Source organism: Schistocerca serialis, chromosome 8, assembly GCF_023864345.2.
Source record: "Schistocerca serialis cubense isolate TAMUIC-IGC-003099 chromosome 8, iqSchSeri2.2, whole genome shotgun sequence".
In the NCBI taxonomy this organism is placed as follows: Eukaryota; Metazoa; Arthropoda; class Insecta; order Orthoptera; family Acrididae; genus Schistocerca; species Schistocerca serialis.
This window is the reverse complement of record NC_064645.1, coordinates 388,192,334-388,210,486: the sequence shown is the minus strand read 5'-3', so window position 1 is coordinate 388,210,486 and position 18,153 is coordinate 388,192,334. Positions and strand designations below refer to the sequence as shown.

Here is an 18,153-nt window from a genome sequence, read left to right as displayed (position 1 = left end):
AGGGTGGGGTCATTTGGCTGTAAGGTACAAAAGGCATTTTTCGTAATTTTTGTTTTTCTCTTGCCTCCCTTATGAGAAAACTGGTGTCGCTTACAGGAGATTTAATGTGCTTTCAAAAGGTGTAGGGGTTTTTGTTGATAACATGTATATTTTCCAAATTTTAGGGGTGGAAGTGGGCATTTTTGACGTTATTGCGGAAGGGCCAATAAATCATTGCTTTTCAGCATGGTCCAGTGCCGATATTGCTCATCAGAAAATCAAACCTGACTGGTGGATTCTGTGGAAAATTTTGTCTACTGTAATTCTGTGTAGAGTGGTCATCATAAGCAAAAACGTAGTTCTCAAAATACAAGATAAAACTGAAAGAGGAAAAATTTTAAGTTTTTTGTGTTCATCTGCATCTACATCCACATCTACAAAGATATTCTGCAAGCCACTGTACTGTGCATGGTGGAGGGTACCCTGTACCAGTATTTGCTATTTCCTCTCCTGTACCACTAGCAAATAGAATGAGAGATGAACAACTGTCTGTGAGACTCCGTATGAGCCCTAATTTTTTGTACCTTATCGTCGTGGTCTTTACATGCAATGTATGTTGGCAGCATTAGAATTGTTTGGCACTCAGCTTCAAATGCCAGTTCTCTAAATTTTCACACTAGTGTTTCTTGAAAAGAACATCGCCTTCCCTCCAGGGATTCCCATTTTAGTACTCGAAGCATCTCTGTAACACTTATGTGTTGTTCAAAACTACCGGTAACAAATCTAACAATCCGCCTCTGAATTGCTTCGATGTCTTCCTTCAATCCGACCTAGTACAGATCCCAAGCACTTGAGTAATACTCAAGAAAGGTCCTATGTGCATTCTCCTTTACAGGTAAACCACTCTTACCTAAAATTCTCCCAATAACCTGAAGTCGACTGTTTGTCTTCCGTACCACAGTTGTCACATGCTCGTACCACCTCATATCACTTTGCAATGTTATGCCAAGATATTTAAACAACTTGACTGTGGCAAGTAGGACATTAGTAACACTGTATCCAAACATTACTGGTTTGTTCTTCCAACCATCGGCATCAACTTACATTTTTTTTACATTTAGGGCTAGCTGCCATTCATCACACCAACTGGAAATTTTGCCTAAGTTGTCTTGTATCTTCCTACAGTCACTCAACTTTGACACCTTACTGTACACCTCGGCATCAGCAGCAAACAATCACAGATTGCTAACCCCCCAGTCAGCCAAAGCATTTATGTGTATCTAGAACAACAGCAGCCCTATCAAACTTCTCTGGGGCACTCCTGATGATATCCTTGTCTCTGATAAACACCTGCCATCGAGGACAACATACTTGGTTCTATTTTTTTAGAAGTCCTTGCGCTACTCACATATCTGCAAACTTGTTCCATATTCTCATACCTTTAACAGCCTGCAATGGGGCACCATGTCAAATACTTTCCAGAAATCTAGAAATATAGAATTTGTCTGTTGCCCTTCATCCATAGTTCTCAATATATCTTGCAAGAGAATGGTAAACTGAGTTTCGCACAAGCGATGCTTTCTAAAACCAAGCTGATTTGTGGATATAAGCTTCTTCGCCTCAAGAAAGTTTATTATATATGAACTGAGAATATGTTCAAGGGTTCTGCAGCAAACAGAAGTTTGGGATATTGGCCTGTAATTTTGCAGGTCTGTTCTTTTACCTTTCTTATATACTGGCGTCACCTGTGATTTTTTCCAGTCGCTTCGGACTTTGTTTTGAGTGAGAGATTCGTGATAAATGCAAGCTAGGTAAGTGATCAATGCCATGGAGTACCCTTTGTAAAATCTAACTGTGATTCAATCTGGACCTGGTGATTTATTTGTTTTCAAATCTTTCAGTTGTTTCTCTGTGCCAGGTTTGATTATTTCTATGCCGTCCATACAGGAGTCTGTCTGATGGTTAAATGATGGTATGTTTGTACGGTTCTCCTGTGTGATCAATTTCTTGAATGTGAAATTTAAAACTTCAGCTTTTGTTTCACTATCTTCAATTGCCACAACAGACTGGTCAACATGGGAATGAAAGGAAGCCTTAGACCCACTTAGCAATTTCACATACGACCAGAACTTTCTTGGGTTCTCTGTCATATCTTTTGTTAAGCTGTGACAGTAGTAGTTGTTGTATGCTTCGCGCATAGATCTTTTCACAATTGCATAAATCTCTACTAACCTTTGCTTGTTGTTATTTGTGCATCCCATTTTGAACCAAGAGTGCAACAGCCTCTGCTTCCTCAGCCCCCGCCGAATTTCATTATTAAACCATGGTGGGTCTTTCTCATCCTTTATCCACATACTAGGCATGTAACTCCCCAGACCAAGATTTACTATCTACTTAAAACTGTTCCCATAATTCCTCTACATCCATCTTACTGTAACTAAGTGATGCCAATTCACTGTCTAAGTGACATATTAATAAATGTTTGTCTGCTCTTTCTAGCAGAAACACTCCCCTAGCCTTCTTGACTGATTTATTAACTTTCTTAATCTTAGTTGCGATAATGACATCATGATCGCTAATTCCCATTTCTATACTGACTTTGTCGATAAGGTCCGGCCTGTTTGTAGCTACAAGGTCTATGACATTTCCACTGTGTGTGGGCTGCCAGGCTAGCTGCTCAAGATAATTTTCAGAAAACATGTTCAAAAGTATTTTGCATGACTGTCTGTCTGTAACCACTGAAACGAATCCATAGACATCCCAGTCCATTCTAGGCAAGTTAAAGTCATCTCCAACTAGTATTGCATGATATGGGTATTTACACACTACTGACAGTAGACTTTCGTTGAACGACTCTAGAACTGTCATAGCAGAATTGGGTGGCCTGTAAAAAGATCCAACAATTAACTTAGTTTCACCTACGCCTGTTATATGTGACTAGATTATTTCACTGTCACACTCAACTTCGACACCAATGGATACAACATTTTTGCCAACTGCAACAAACAGTGCCCCTCCTAATAGTCACTAATCTGTCTTTGCAATATATGTTCCATGACTCATTAAATATCTCAGAGCTTTCCACTTTGGGTTTCAGCCAGCTCTCAGTTCCAAGAATAATTTGAGTGTTAGATCTTTCTTGGTGGGTAGTAAATTCAGGAACTTCATTATGAATACTTTGACAGTTTGGTGATAAAACTTTTGCAGTCAGTGTGTCTTTATTGTGAATGCTGTTTGACTTCCCTTGCTGTGAATCAACTAGCGAATGTTCATTCGTGTGCTAATGAACACTCGCCAGTCGATTCACAGCAAGCAAATTACCGCCTTGCCTAAAAACCCTCATGTGCACTCCAAAAGTACTCTGCCACTTGAGTAGCTGCTTCCTTTGTGTAGTGCACCACTGGTCTATCAAGGTGAGTCCTACAAATGGTCATACAATAATGCAGGTCTAGAAATCTGCAGTCAATACTTCCACCGAGTCGACGTAGCCTTTGGTTGAGACCCTCCACTCGGCTCCAAACCAAAGGACCCCAATCAGCTCTGGGAATAATGCTGCAAATTGCAAGCTCTGCTTGCACCCTGCAGCCAGGAGTCTTCACCACCTCCACCAACCATCTGTACAAACTGAGGTTCACCTCAGAACCCATGCAACAGGCATCGTTTGTGTCGATGTGAGCCACAACTTGCAGACAATTGCACCCTGCATGCTCGATAGCAACAGGTGAGGCTGCCTCCACATCTCAGATGAGGCCCCCTGGCACACATATCGAGTGCACATTGGTTTTCTTTCCAGCCCAGAACAGTATCTGCCTAAGGGGCTCCATAACACACCTAACATTGGAGCTCCCAATAACCAGTAAACACCCCCCCCCCTCCCCCCTCCGCACCATCACCATGCCTGTCAGACCCTGCTGAAGGAGTGGTCATGTCTCTCCAGCTTGAGTGACGCGAACACATTACCACCCGCCACTCACACTGTTGTGAGAGTGGATTCACCACATCAGGTGCACTAGGAGGGGCCTTGGAAGCAGAGTCTGTGTGCAAAACAAGTGATGCCTGAGGTATCCCATACAATGCGCCAGATTCTCCACCACCTCTACACCCTGAAACAGCAGTCTGAAGGTGACTGACCATAGCCAAAAGCATGTTGAGCTATTCGCAAACTGTGGCCAGCTTCTCCTACGTCCACACACAGCATGCGCACATCATGTCAATCCTAACAAAACTACTGAAGAAGTGACTATAAAAGCAGACAATCCTAGATATGTGACTTGTAACCCCCAGATGTGTCACCAACGGACTGAATGAATTTACTCTTACAAAAACGTGAGATTAACCCTCTTAAACAGACAAACACGTACAAAATGTAATAAGTATACTCCATGGAAAACACAGAAAAGGATAAACACTTCACTTGCCACTCTGTAGACATACTCGTATCTCAGATGAGAGCTGGAGTCTGAGGTGAGAAGCCGAGCTCTTACAAAGCAGATAACATGAAATTCAGATTCAGCCCCAAAAGACATACAGGAACATTGAAGAAAAAAACTTCCACAAATTTTGGGCTGTTTTGAAAACCAACTGACTAGATTACTAGTTTGATTAGAGACAAATATAATTGAAGAAAACACACATCACCATTCAAAACTTATTATTACTAAGTTTCTATTTCTTTAGAATCAATTAGGGTGTCTCAAATATACCTACAGAACATGCTTAACACAATATTAAACACTCTTGAAATTACCTTAGCTATATCAGTCTCTCTGGCCATTTGACTGACTTGAACTGTTATCTGCTCAAGTCTGGCATACAAAGCAAATTCGTCTTCTATTTGGATTTTGTGAAGCCTTTCTATTTCCTCCTCATGGAACAAATTTGTCTCATCTATTTGTTCATATACTCGCAATGGCCATCCAACAGCTTCCCATTTGCTTTCAAAATCTTCTTGAGACAACGAGTACCAGAAATGGTCAAATATATCATACTCCTATGAACAAAAGTCATCTATTTGTACTTTTTTTGCTAAGAATAATGATAAAATGAAAATTTATGTTCATATCTGTCTGAGAACAGAGAATTTTGAATCAGCTGGAAATAGCTGTAAAGATAAATTTAATGATTCAACTGGAAATAGCTGTGAAGATAAATTTAAAGCACAAATTAAGAGGGGTATTTCAATAAAGAAGAAGGCATTAACAAACATTTATCAATTGAAGACAGTCTGTAATGAGTCTGTGATCATATTGTAGCACTTTCTAAGCTCCGCCTCGACCACACAATTTTTTTTACAATCCACTATTAACGGTTTTGGCTAATGCCATCTTCAGAACATAAAATATTCTCCTGCAGTTTTATTTTTACATCTGGAAACCTGCAGACGTTTCATAGCAGTAAGAATTCAATGTTAAAGTCAGAAAATATGAAGTACCTCAAGGTTTAAGACCACGCTTGATTCTCATACTGCTTTAACAAAAACAAATGATTAATGGAAAATCTCATATAAAGATGTGAAACAAATACTAACAAAGAGATAGAGGGGTTGGCCAGTACTTACCTCAGCTCAGTACAGCCGACAGATTCACAAAACAGATCAGAAAATTTACATTCCTAGCTTTCGGAACTTTGTTCCTTCATCAGAGAGGAGAGAGGGGAAAAAAGGGGAAGAAGGGAAAGTGGATTCAGTTACTCACAACCCAGGTTATGAAGCAACAGGGAAAGGTAAACAGGGAGGTTAGCAAGGATGGAGGCATGGTTGTCACAGGGAAGCCAAAGATATCTGTTTTGGCAGAGTTCTGTTTCGTGTATCTGTAGGCTGTACTGAGCTGAGGTAAGTACTGGCGAGCCCCTCTATCTCTTTGTTAGTATTTGTTAACATAAGCAAATTAATTGCAAACACTGAAAGAACAGTAAATGTGAACTTCCTCCCATTTATTTCATCCGCTTCATCTGCTTTAAATCTAACTACGTTCTTGGGTCGATGGGTTCAGCAGAACTTGAATGGGATACACATATGAGTAATTTGTCAAAAACACTCAAGGGTGTGCTACTCCATGAAAATATATTAACATCTACAACCAACCAACAAATAATGCTGCAAGCATATTATGTGCCCAGTGTTATTCACTGCTTAGCTATGGAATTATATTCTGGGGTAGCCCTGCTCAGAGCACAAACATATTTAAAATTCAAACAAAGAGGGGGTTGGGGATAATTAGTAATCTCAAAAATGGAGTTTTTATGAATTTCCCTTTAATGAATTTACTGGTCAAAATAATCCGTATTTGTTTGTCCTTGAAAGCATTTTACTCACCACAGACAGCCTCAAGAAAACCAGCAGGCTAATACATAACAAGGATACACACATTACTGTATGACAGGAAAATCAAATACACGTCAAGTATTCACCACATCATCCTACCAGAAAAAAGAACAACATATCAAAAGAAACATGCTTTTAAATCGATAATTAAAATCACTTTAAAGCCATTCCTGATAAAGCACTGTTTCTATTTTGTCAAGAATTTATAGACATGTAGAAACAGTCATTTTTCTTTACATGTTGGGTAATCAACTAAATTGTAATATTTCTCTTTTCCACAAATAGTGCGCATTATGTTTGACCTGTTCAATATCCTGCCTAAAATCTATGATGTACAACAATGATGGATTAATGAATATACAATTTCTTTAAAATTCCTGCCACTAACAAAGAATATTTGTTAACGTTTTGTCACAGCATTCAGTGCATTTCTGTAAATAACACAAGTTTTCTCTTAAATATCAACATTCCTGAATATCCACACACAATAAACAGTGTATCACATTTCTACTGATATACTATTTATATGAGTTTGGCACCTGGAAAATTATTTTCGTATCTAATATTTAATTTTCAAAATTTCAATGCACACCCTATATACTTTTTTATTTAATATTTTAGCTTAATTTCTATTAAAAACACTTGTCAATGGCATAACTATCACTATGGTAACTATTTAACTTTTGGAGATTTTACTAATGCACTTTTAAAGCACTGTAACATTACACAGACGTAGTTATTACCAAGTAATAAGAAATCTTACTTATCCACTTTTAGAAATTTTGTATGAAAAATGAATGTAGAAACGAGATGGGCACATGTGTGTATTTCCACTGTATTCTGTTTTCTCCTCATATAAAGCTGTACTTTCATTTAGAGAGTTGCTTCATTAAAATGAGAAATACATACATACATACACACATACATTAATCCTTGTTCCATAGATCATGAATAAAACATTTTGTAATGATGTGGAACGTGTCACTTTAACGTTTTCTATACACAAAATAATTCATTTTTTTATTTTTTTATTTTTATTTATTTATTTATTTTTACAGTTACTACTTCATATCTAAGAATTCATCTATTGAGTAGAAGGAGCTGTCATTCAGAAATTCTTTTAATTTGCTTTTAAATGTTGGTTGGCTATCTATTTGGCAAATGACCAAAGATTTTTGTGGCGGGGTAATTCACCGCTTTCTGTGCCAAAGTGAGATTTAATCCAGAATAGTGAGGCTCATCCTTTCTTCTAGTGTTGTAGCTATGCACTTCGCTCTTATTTTTGAATTGGGATGGGTTATTAATTACAAATTTCATAAGTGAATATGTGTATTGCGAAGGTACTGTGAATATCCCAAGTTCCTTAAATAAATATCTGCAAGGTGATCCAGCTATTATTCTGATCACATGCTTTTGTGGAATGAATACCCCAAAATATGATGCCATATGAAAGCAGTGAATGAAAACAGGCATGGCAGGCTAATTTACTGATATGTTTATCACCAAAATTTGCAATAACCCTGATAGCATAAGTAGATGAACCTAACCGTTTCAGCATATCATCAATGTGTTTCTTCCATTTCAATTTCTCATCATGCACACACCCAGAAATTTTGAGTATTCTGCCTTAGCAACAGACTTCGAATCATAGTCTACGTTTATCAATCGTGTTATGCCATTTGCTGTACAGAATTGTATAAACTGTGTTTTCTCAAAATTCAGTGAGAGTCCTTTTGCAGAGAAGCACTTAATCATTTTTTGAAAGACGTTATTTACAATTTCCTCAGCTGATTCTTGCTTGTTGGCTGTGATTACTGTACTTGTATCATCAGCAAAAAGACCTAGCTTTGCATCTTCATGAATATAGAGTGGCAAGTCGTTATATTAAGAACAATAAGAGACCCAAGACTGAACCCTGTGGGACACCATTCTTGATACCTCCCCAGTTAGAGGACTCTGCCGATTTTTGGAGACTATCTGTATTGTTAATTTCAACCTTCTGCATTCTTCCAGTTAAGTGTAAATTAAACCATTTGTGCACTGTTCCACTCATACCACAATACTTAAGATAATCTAGAACGATTTCATGAGTCAGACAATGAAAAGCCTTTGAGAGATCGCAAAATATCCCAATGAGTGGTGTTTGGTGATTCAATGCATTTAATATTTCTTCAGTGAAAGCTGGTTTAGATTAGATTAATACTAGTTCCATGTATCATGAATACGATATTTCGTAATGATGTGGAACGAGTCAACTTTTCCAATATATGACATAATTAAGTTAATTTAACAACATACTTAAGTTAATATAACAACTTTTTATTTTTGTTTTTTTTTTTATTTTTTTTTTAATATTTTTTTTTCTTAATTTATATCTAAAAATTCCTCTATGGAGTAGAAGGAGTTGTCATTCAGAAATTCTTTTAATTTCTTCTTAAATACTTGTTGGTTATCTGCCAGACTTTTGATACTATTTGGTAAGTGAGCAAAGACTTTAGTGGCAGTATAATTCACCCCTTTCTGTGCCAAAGTTAGATTTAATCTTGAATAGTGAAGATCATCCTTTCTCCTAGTATTGTAGTTATGCACACTGCTATTACTTTTGAATTGGGTTTGGTTGTTAATAACAAATTTCATAAGAAAGTATATATACTGAGAAGCTACTGTGAATATCCCTAGATCCTTAAATAAATGGCTGCAGGATGATCTTGGGTGGACTCCAGCTATTATTCTATTACACGCTTTTGTGCAACAAATACTTTCTTCCTCAGTGATGAATTACCCCAAAATATGATACCATATGAAAGCAATGAGTGAAAATAAGCGTAGTAAGCTAATTTACTACGATGTTTATCACCAAAATTTGCAAATTAGCTGAACTCAAACGTTTCAGCAGATCATCAATGTGTTTCTTCCAATTTAATCTCTCATCAATGGACACACCTAAAAATTTGGAATATTCTACCTTAGCTATATGCTTCTGATTAAGGTCTATATTTATTAACGGTGTCATACCATTTACTGTACGGAACTGTATGTACTGTGTCTTATCAAAATTCAGCGAGAGTCCGTTTACAAGGAACCACTTAGTAATTTTCTGAAAGACATTATTGACAATTTCATCAGTTAATTCTTGTTTGTCAGGTGTGATTACTATAATTGTATCATCAGCAAAGAGAACTAACTTTGCCTCTTCATGAATATAGAATGGCAAGTCATTAATACATATTAAGAACAACAAAGGACCCAAGACTGACCCTTGTGGAACCCCATTCTTGATAGTTTCCCAGTTTGAGAAATGTGCTGATCTTTGCATATTATGAGAACTGCTTATTTCAACTTTCTGCACTCGTCCAGTTAGGTACAAACTGAACCATTTGTGCACTGTCCCACTCATGCCACAATATTTGAGCTTGTCTAGCATAATTTCATTATTTACACAATCAAAAGCCTTTGAGAGATCACAAAAAATCACAATGGGTGGTGTTCGGTTATTCAGATCATTCAAAATTTGATTGGTGAAAGCATATATGGCATTTTCTGTTGAAAAACCTTTCTGGAAACCAAACTGACATTTTGTTAGTGCTTCATTTTTACAGAGATGTGAAGCTACTCTTGAATACATTACTTTCTCAAAAATTTTGGATAAAGCTGTTAGAAGGGAGATTGGACGGTAATTGATGACATCAGATCCATCCCCCTTTTTATGCAAAGGTATCACAATAGCATATTTCAGTCTATCAGGGAAAATGCCCTGGTCCAGAGAGCTATTACACAGGTGGCTGAGAATCTTACTTATCTGTTGAGAACAAGCTTTTAGTATTTTGCTGGAAATGCCATCAATTCCATGTGAGTTTTTGCTTTTAAGCAAGTTTATTATTTTCCTAATTTCAGAGGGAGAAGTGGGTGAGATTTCAATTGTATCAAATTGCATAGGTATGGCCTCTTCCATTAACAGCCTAGCATCTTCTAATGAACACCTGGATCCTACTATATCCACAACATTTAGAAAATGATTATTAAAAATATTTTCAACTTCTGACTTTTTGTTCGTAAAGTTTTCATTCAATTTGATGGTAATACTGTCTTCCTGTGCTGGTATAGCATTTTCTGCTGAAAAGCCTTTCTGAAAACCAAATTGACATTTTGTTAGTGCTTCATTTTTACAAATATGTGATGCTACTCTTGAATACATTACTTTTTCAATAATGTTGGATAAAGCTGTCATAAGTGAGACTGGGCAATGGTGTAACAATATCATCTGGAAAATGCCCTGTTTCAGTGAGTTACTACATAAGTGGCTGAGAATCCTACTTATTTGTTGCGAACAAGCTTTTAGTACTGTGTTGGAAATGCCGTCAATTCCATGTGTGGTTTTACTTTTGAGTGAATTTATTATTTTCCTAAGTTCAGTGGGAGAGGTGGGTTGAGTTTCAATTTTATCAAATTGCATTGGTACTGCCTCTTCCATATACTGCCTTGCATTTTCTAATGAACAGCTGGATCCTATTTTCTCTACAACACTTAAAAATGATTATTAAAAATGTTTTCTACTTCTGACTTCTTGTTAACAAACTTTTCATTGAGTTTGATAGAAATACAGTCTTCCTGTACTCTCAGTTGCCCTGTTTCCCTTTTAACAATATTCCAAATTGTTTTATTTTTACTATCAGATGTGTTAATCTCAACATAACGCACATACTTCTGGACTTTTTAATAACTTTTCTTAATACATTGCAGTAGTTTTTACAATGTTTCACTGTTTCGGTATCATTACTCCTCCAAGCTATATGATACATTTCCCTTTTCTGTTTACAAGATATTTTTATCCCTTTAATAAGCCATGGCTTTTTACATAGGTTCTTATAATTATATTTCACTGTTTTCTTAGGGAAACTGTTTTCAAACATACTCACAAAGGTATCATGAAATAGGTTAAATTTTAAATTAGCATCATGTTCCCTGAACACCTCACCCCAGTCTAACTGTTGCAAGCTTTCCCCAAAATTTTGAATTGTGAAATCGCTTATTGAATGCACTATTTTGGAGGGCTGTTTTGCATTATCGTATGGAGTTACGTCATATACAGTAACTGGCTGTGCATCATGATCAGACAGACCATTCTTAACAGGAATAGTTTTTATTTGATTAAATTTATCTTGGTCTGTGAAAACAGTATCAGTGTGCTGCTTTCCTGTACCACCTGAGTAGGAAAATCAATAACTGATGTCAAACTGAAAGAACCAAGTAATACTTCAAGGTCAAGCTCTCTATCAGACTCTTTTAGAAAATCTACATAGAAATCCCCACAAACAACAATTAGCTTTCCTCTGTCTGACAGATAGCACAACAAAGAAGCCAAGTTTTTCAAAAATAGTTGAAAATTTCCCAATGGGGACCTATATACGGCTACATTATACAGGTGCCATTATTTAGTTTACGTTCACTCGCACATGCTTATATATGTTGCTCTATGCAACATTTTTTAGTTTCCAAATTTTTCACACTACGACAGATTTTAACATATATGGCAACTCCTCTCCATAGTGTCTCTACTTACAATGTGCTGAAAGTTTATATCCACCTACATTTACCATTTTCATACCTGTGACTATACGTTGTTCAGACAGGCATAGTACATCTATTCCATGCTCAGTTTCTAAATCTTCTAAACAAACAAGAAGCTCATCTACTACGTTTTTTTTAATACCCCTATATTCTGATGCTATATACCAACAAAATTTTTCACTGTGCTTTTATGTTAATCTTGCAACATACTAACATTATTTTTCACTGTACTATTATTAGAATCTTGTGATATTTTAACATCTCTAATACCTGCCTGTCTGAACTTCTTTTTAAGCTTAATTTCAATCAATTTTGGATGACTGGACACTGATCTTACCCTAACAAAGTACTCCCATGAGTTTCAGTGCCCCCCCCCCCCTCCTTAAAGATTTTGGTATCATCCCAGCTAGTTTACCCTTCCCTTTCCTATTGAGATGCAGGCCATGTTTCGTGAAGTCCCACCTAGCAATACAATCAACAGGAACCAAACCTATGCCTGACAAAGTAGCTGCACGAAGCAGCTGATCTAGCTCCATATTGACCCTCCTGACGGAGCTGTTCAATTGGGGATGATCATACTGCATGAAAGCAGGAACCACGCCAACATTTGTGTGGTTCGTTGCAGGTGCTATTTTTACCAGGTCGCACTCAATTATTCAATTTAAATACTAAGTTAAGAATCAACATTTGTTCAAAGATGTGCAACTTAATTTCACTGAAGTTCCACTGAGAACATAATTTGTGAATGAAAATGTGTGTGAATTTGCACAGGATATGCAGATATAGAGGGGATAGGACAGTCAGATAAGCATTAACCAGCTAGTATATTAGTACTTCTTTTGTTACTAAGCATTACTAGGATTGATACTTACAGACGGAAAACAAGAAACAAATTAAGTGGAGAGTTTGTAAATGATTCAGCTCAGTACTAGCAGAAGACTAACAGTGCTCCATACTGCACAAAAAAATCAGGAACAGAAAAGATAAAGCAATATACTTGTAATGAGATGTTAAAGAACTATCTCTCACTATCCTTCCATTCTAGTGTTAACTCATTTTTTTGGTGGGACTTTCTTTTCTTCTGTTACTTGAAATACACCGAGTACATCTCAAGACACTTTACAAGAAAATAGTCAAAACTTGTAAATAAAATAATCTACTTACTATCACAATTTTTCTCGTAGCTTCTTCCAGGTTTTTCACAGTTACTGGTACAGTTTCCATCCATTCTTTTATTTCAAAAAGATGCTCTATCGAATTTGGTTTTTCCAGTAGCTTACGAAATATTTGTTTAAATTCATCCAATATCTGTAAAATAAGGTATGTAATTAGGTATTTATATTATATCTGTCTGTAACATATGTAAATGATGCAAAACTCGCAGGACTGCAATTTGACATCAGTCAAGTGACATCAGCACTGCATTCTCATATATAAAATCAACAGCCCGATTTGCTGGGTGCCTTTGTTTCTGCAAAATATCTTCCAACAGGGTTACTGGTGAACAGACACAACTCTGGGAGGAGGGGGGGGGGGGGGGGGCAGGGGGCCTCAGAACTATACCTGTTTCATCTCTTATTAATTTCCCAAATAAACAAACAAGAGGATTCTTTGCAGGACATCTTTCAGACTTAAATGTCTCGTAGTTTGTATTATAATAGGTAACAGACCAAAAGCCTGAATTCAGCTCTGATGGTGAATTATGGGAAACATCTGAGTGTCTGCAGGAAAACTGCATATTGTGTCACAGTGCCTGCTTTGCAGACTGTGGTCAAAAACTTTCCAGACAATGCTACAAGTTCACAATCAGTCTAGTATTACAGGGCATAAGGTACAAGTCAAGTCTTAGGGAGAAAAGCTATAACAAGGCCAGGAATGCACTGGTCATGGGAGTGGAATGTCATACCTGGTACAGCCAGCACCATGTAGGAGCATAGGCGTGTGTGTGTGTGTGTGTGTGTGTGTGTGTGTGTGTGTGTGTGTGTGTGCGTTTTACTCTAACTCATCAAACGATATTTCTGAAAATCAGAAAGTTTTCGTTCTTTTGTGTGTGCCTATTGAGAACTCATTACTTCTGCTTTTCAGTGAGTGGTCTCCTCCAACTCGAAAATATTTACATTTAACAAGAACTTAGTCACTAAATTTAACCCTGGTACAGTACTCTTTCAGAAGGGATTACCAGATAACTAGTATTTTTAAGCCAAATGTCCTGTTTTGGGTTCTTTGGGGAACCATTGTGGAAAAATACAGAACAAATTTGAACCATAATCTCACTTACACAACTAAAGGTGACATCACACACTTTACTGAGAAAGTTGCTCACACTAATGTGAAGATCGTGTTACTCTTCAAGTGGAATGATGAGCCCTATAGTGAGTTTAAAATTATTGCAGCTTTTGACATTTGGCTCACAGGAGGGGACCTGACACCGCTGCCCACGTAGCACCAATGGTGAGTTGTTTTCCCTACCTCGTCACCAGCGGTTCAGTTGGTAAAGCATCCCTACTGACATGCCGTGCATAAACATACTATGTGGTGTCATATATCAGATGCATCTAATTCATTAGCGCTCGTTGTAAAGTGATATTTTCTAGTGTTGAAGTGTTCTGTAGTCATCAGGTATTGTGAACATGTGGTTTGTGTCAGTGATGCATTAATAACAGCAATGAAGCATGTCTGAACATGACATTTTCAATACACATGGTCATTCAGGAGCACATTTACTTGCCTGTGAAAATAATGTTCTGCTGCAAAACATTTCTGCAAATTCAATAATAACAAAATGGACAATGCACCATATCACTCTGTCATGATGGATAAAGCTACAACTGTGCAGTGGAGGAAAGCAGATATATTGCTCTGGGCACACAGAAATGTTTTACTGGATAAACTTGAACCTACCATGTATATGGCAAAGTTACTGGAACTTGTGCTGTACAAGCCAAAAACTCCATACTACCTGGTCTACAAACCCAACACTAAAGGACATAGTTTAATAAGGCTTCTTCCATATAGTGCTAATTTAAATCTGACTGAGAATATATGGGCCTAGGTGAAATGCAATGTGGCAAAAAACAGCAAGTAGTTTACACTCAATGAGGCTAAAATGCTGACAAAAGAAGCCATTGCAAATGTTAAACCACAAGATAGATCTTGAGTTGTCAACCAAGGATTCAAAAATGGCTCTGAGCACTATGGGACTTAACATCTGAGGTCATCAGTCCCCTAGAACTCAGAACTACTGAAACCTAACTAATCTAAGGATGACACACACATCCATGCCTGAAGCAGGATTCGAACCTGCGACCGCAGCTGTGATGCGGTTCCAGACTGAAGCGCCTAGAACCGCTCGGCCACTCCGGCCGGCCCAACTAAGGATTCATGAAGGACTATGATGAGTTTTGAATAATACGGAACTTCTCTTGTTGCCATGTTAAAATCTGTTTCTTTTGCCAAAACACACCACGGTTTACAAATATTCATCTCACCAAATGCAGCTGAAATTGCAACAGAATAATGAAACACTGTATTATTAAACTAGCAACTGAAAGCAAGAAAGGATCAATTTGAAGAAAATGCCCACTCTCAGAATAAAAATAAACAGTGTAACTTCATTTATTTTGTTACAAAACGCAAAGCAATTTTCATTTCACCAGCTACTGATGGTCCTTAAAAATTACATTACCTCACTGAAAAATTCTGAATTTGCTTCAATATTGTGGTAGATATAAAACATTCACATATTAATTGTATGGCAAAATACTCTCCTTTCTGTGTGCTATCATATGCCAAAATCTTGTTTCCATACCTCAAACTGTTTAGGAGATATGACGGAGTTATGAGTATTTCATTCTGGCTTTTTCGCTGCCACATATGTTCATGACAGACTAGTCTACACACATGCGATTTTCCTGAGGTTGGACACAGTGATATCCTTCCAAGTTTAGAGAATAATTCAATATGTTATCTACATTTCACATGCAGCCAACATACGACCTACCACACACCAACCACAAATTCAAAGAGACTGCTATTTTTCAGTTCAAACTCTAAGAATTCTTGCTGTAGTTTACCTAATATCAAAATATCATAATAACTATGACCAGTAATGAATGATAAGTAGGTCATAATGAAGCTGACTAATTAAGCTATAAGATATGCAAGTCTCAGAGTTTATTACTGAATAGTTTTTTTTTTAAATCATTTGTGAAAGATTCCAAATCGGCCAGCTTGTGCAACTTGCCATTCACACAACCAAACAAACTTGCCAGGTTCTGCACTGAGTAGGACATGCATTATCATTACCAGACCACACACTGGCAACTGTGCTTCCCTCCACTCACTCCACACTGAACTACCAAAAGCTAATTTTAAACACAATACAGATGAAGAACTCGGTGCAGCACATTCATGCAGAGCTTGTAAGATCATCAGGAAAACACCTTGGATGCATTACCTGTCACCTACTTTGTCACATCAACATGACATGGTTTGTATCTGAATGCTTGAACAGCTAACTGGCAAGGAAGGCACAGTTAACAGTTCCAGTTACATCAGCAGTTTTTATTAGATAATAAACCTTTATTAGATAACAAACAAGTCCCTGACAAGTCTTTTGATGCCTATTATGTGCATATATCATGCATAAAGTGCAAGGGGGTATGCTATAAGTAACTTTTAAAGCTTAAAACGTTATTTCCTACATCTTACCCCAGTTTTTTGATGTCCCTTGAAAAGTGTAAAAGCAGGTTTCACTGTATAATGAAGTTATAACTTAATCATTTTTTACATTTATTAACACCTGAAGAGCTTAGATCAAACATATAACATAAATGAATAAGTTCAATACAGCTACAACTGTTAAGTTTTGTTCAATAAACACCAAGGTTACCTAAACTGATCAGAAATCGAATATAATTTGATAGTCATTTAGTAGCCACAGTCAACGCTGGAGGCAGAATCGTCCTAGCGCTATACATACATTGTATCTTCTGTTTCTGAGAAACAAAACTTGTTATTTTTTAAGGTTCTGTACCTCAATTGATATAAACAGAACCCGTATAGGTTCATTTTGTTGTCCATCCACCTGTCTGTCGGACTATTATAAACCCTTTTTCTCATAAACAGATCAATTTATGAAGTAGAAATTTACCTTACATACTAAGGTCTATAATCCCTTGGTGGTGTAAAAAACGGAAACTTCCAAGCCAATGAAGCTTCCAAATCAATGAAGCCAAAAGACACACCAATTAATGTCACATATTTTAACACTTGCAAACTCACTGATTGGAAATCTATTGCATATTTCCTGTTGACTTAGGATGATAAAATTTAGCGAAAAGCAACTTTCTGCAGTACAACTGAAGAAAAAAATCCAAAAATTGTTAATATGTAATTATATTTTATGAAAAACAATTGTTATGGCATTTGTTATTAGACTGACTGTCTGTCTGGTAAGAGCCATTTTCTCAGAAACAGGTTCGGTAACAAGCTGAAATTTATGTCACATGCTAAAGTCCATGATCCCTTGGCAGTGTAATAAATGTAAGCATCTAAGTCAATGAAATCAAGAGACAGGCCATCTAAGCCACATATTTTGAGGCTCACAAACTCATCATCGAAACCTATTGGGTACTTCCCAGTGACCTAGAATCATGAAATCAGGCAAGAAGGAAGGTTTCAAACAATACAAATATGGGGGAAAAAAATGTTAATTTGTAATTATATCACGTGAAAAAAATATTCCTTGTTATTTGCTATGAAACTTCAAACTTGAAATTACAAGTCCCGAAAGTCCTGGAATTCCCAGAACAGATATCTTACCATTATTGATGTCAATAACGTCCAAAAATCGTAGAGATTCTCAATTCATGGGATGGATGAACTGTCTATATACATACATAATTAAATTTGTACAGAACCATTAGAGTGCGAGACCTACTCACACCTGCCCTATGTTTTACTCTTTAGAATGAATACGACCTCATATTCATCATCACTGTCTACTGGCTTCAACACTTTAGCTACAAAAAATATATCTTTTGGAAATGCTACCAAAATATAGTCACAAATAAAAACATTCCAGTTCAAATTAAAAAGATCTGTCTGATTTATCATATAACTTTCATCTTTACTACTTTGTTCACTACCTTTGTTTGAAGTCCTTTTATCTTCATGTTGCTCAGTTTTCTGCTTGTCAGCCCTCTCCACACTTCCTTTCTCTTTTTCTTCTATTTTCCCCCTTTCCTTAAAGGTTTTTCTTCAATGGTCAATTTCTCAGACAC

General features: G+C 36.8%; 1 protein-coding gene across 1 annotated transcript in view; it reads right to left on the bottom strand.

The window, feature by feature from the left end:
* The window catches only part of LOC126417029 (dynein axonemal heavy chain 1-like), a gene marked incomplete at its 3' end in the record, with an annotated part of 951,942 nt that overhangs the window by 775,533 nt on the left and 158,256 nt on the right, over window positions 1-18,153 (bottom strand). The window contains exons 11-12 of the mRNA XM_050084920.1: window positions 13,034-13,177; window positions 4,727-4,969 (exon numbers count right to left, since the gene is read on the bottom strand). Coding sequence (XP_049940877.1) covers window positions 4,727-4,969; window positions 13,034-13,177 — 387 coding nt within the window. The remainder of the gene's footprint in view (window positions 1-4,726; window positions 4,970-13,033; window positions 13,178-18,153) is intronic.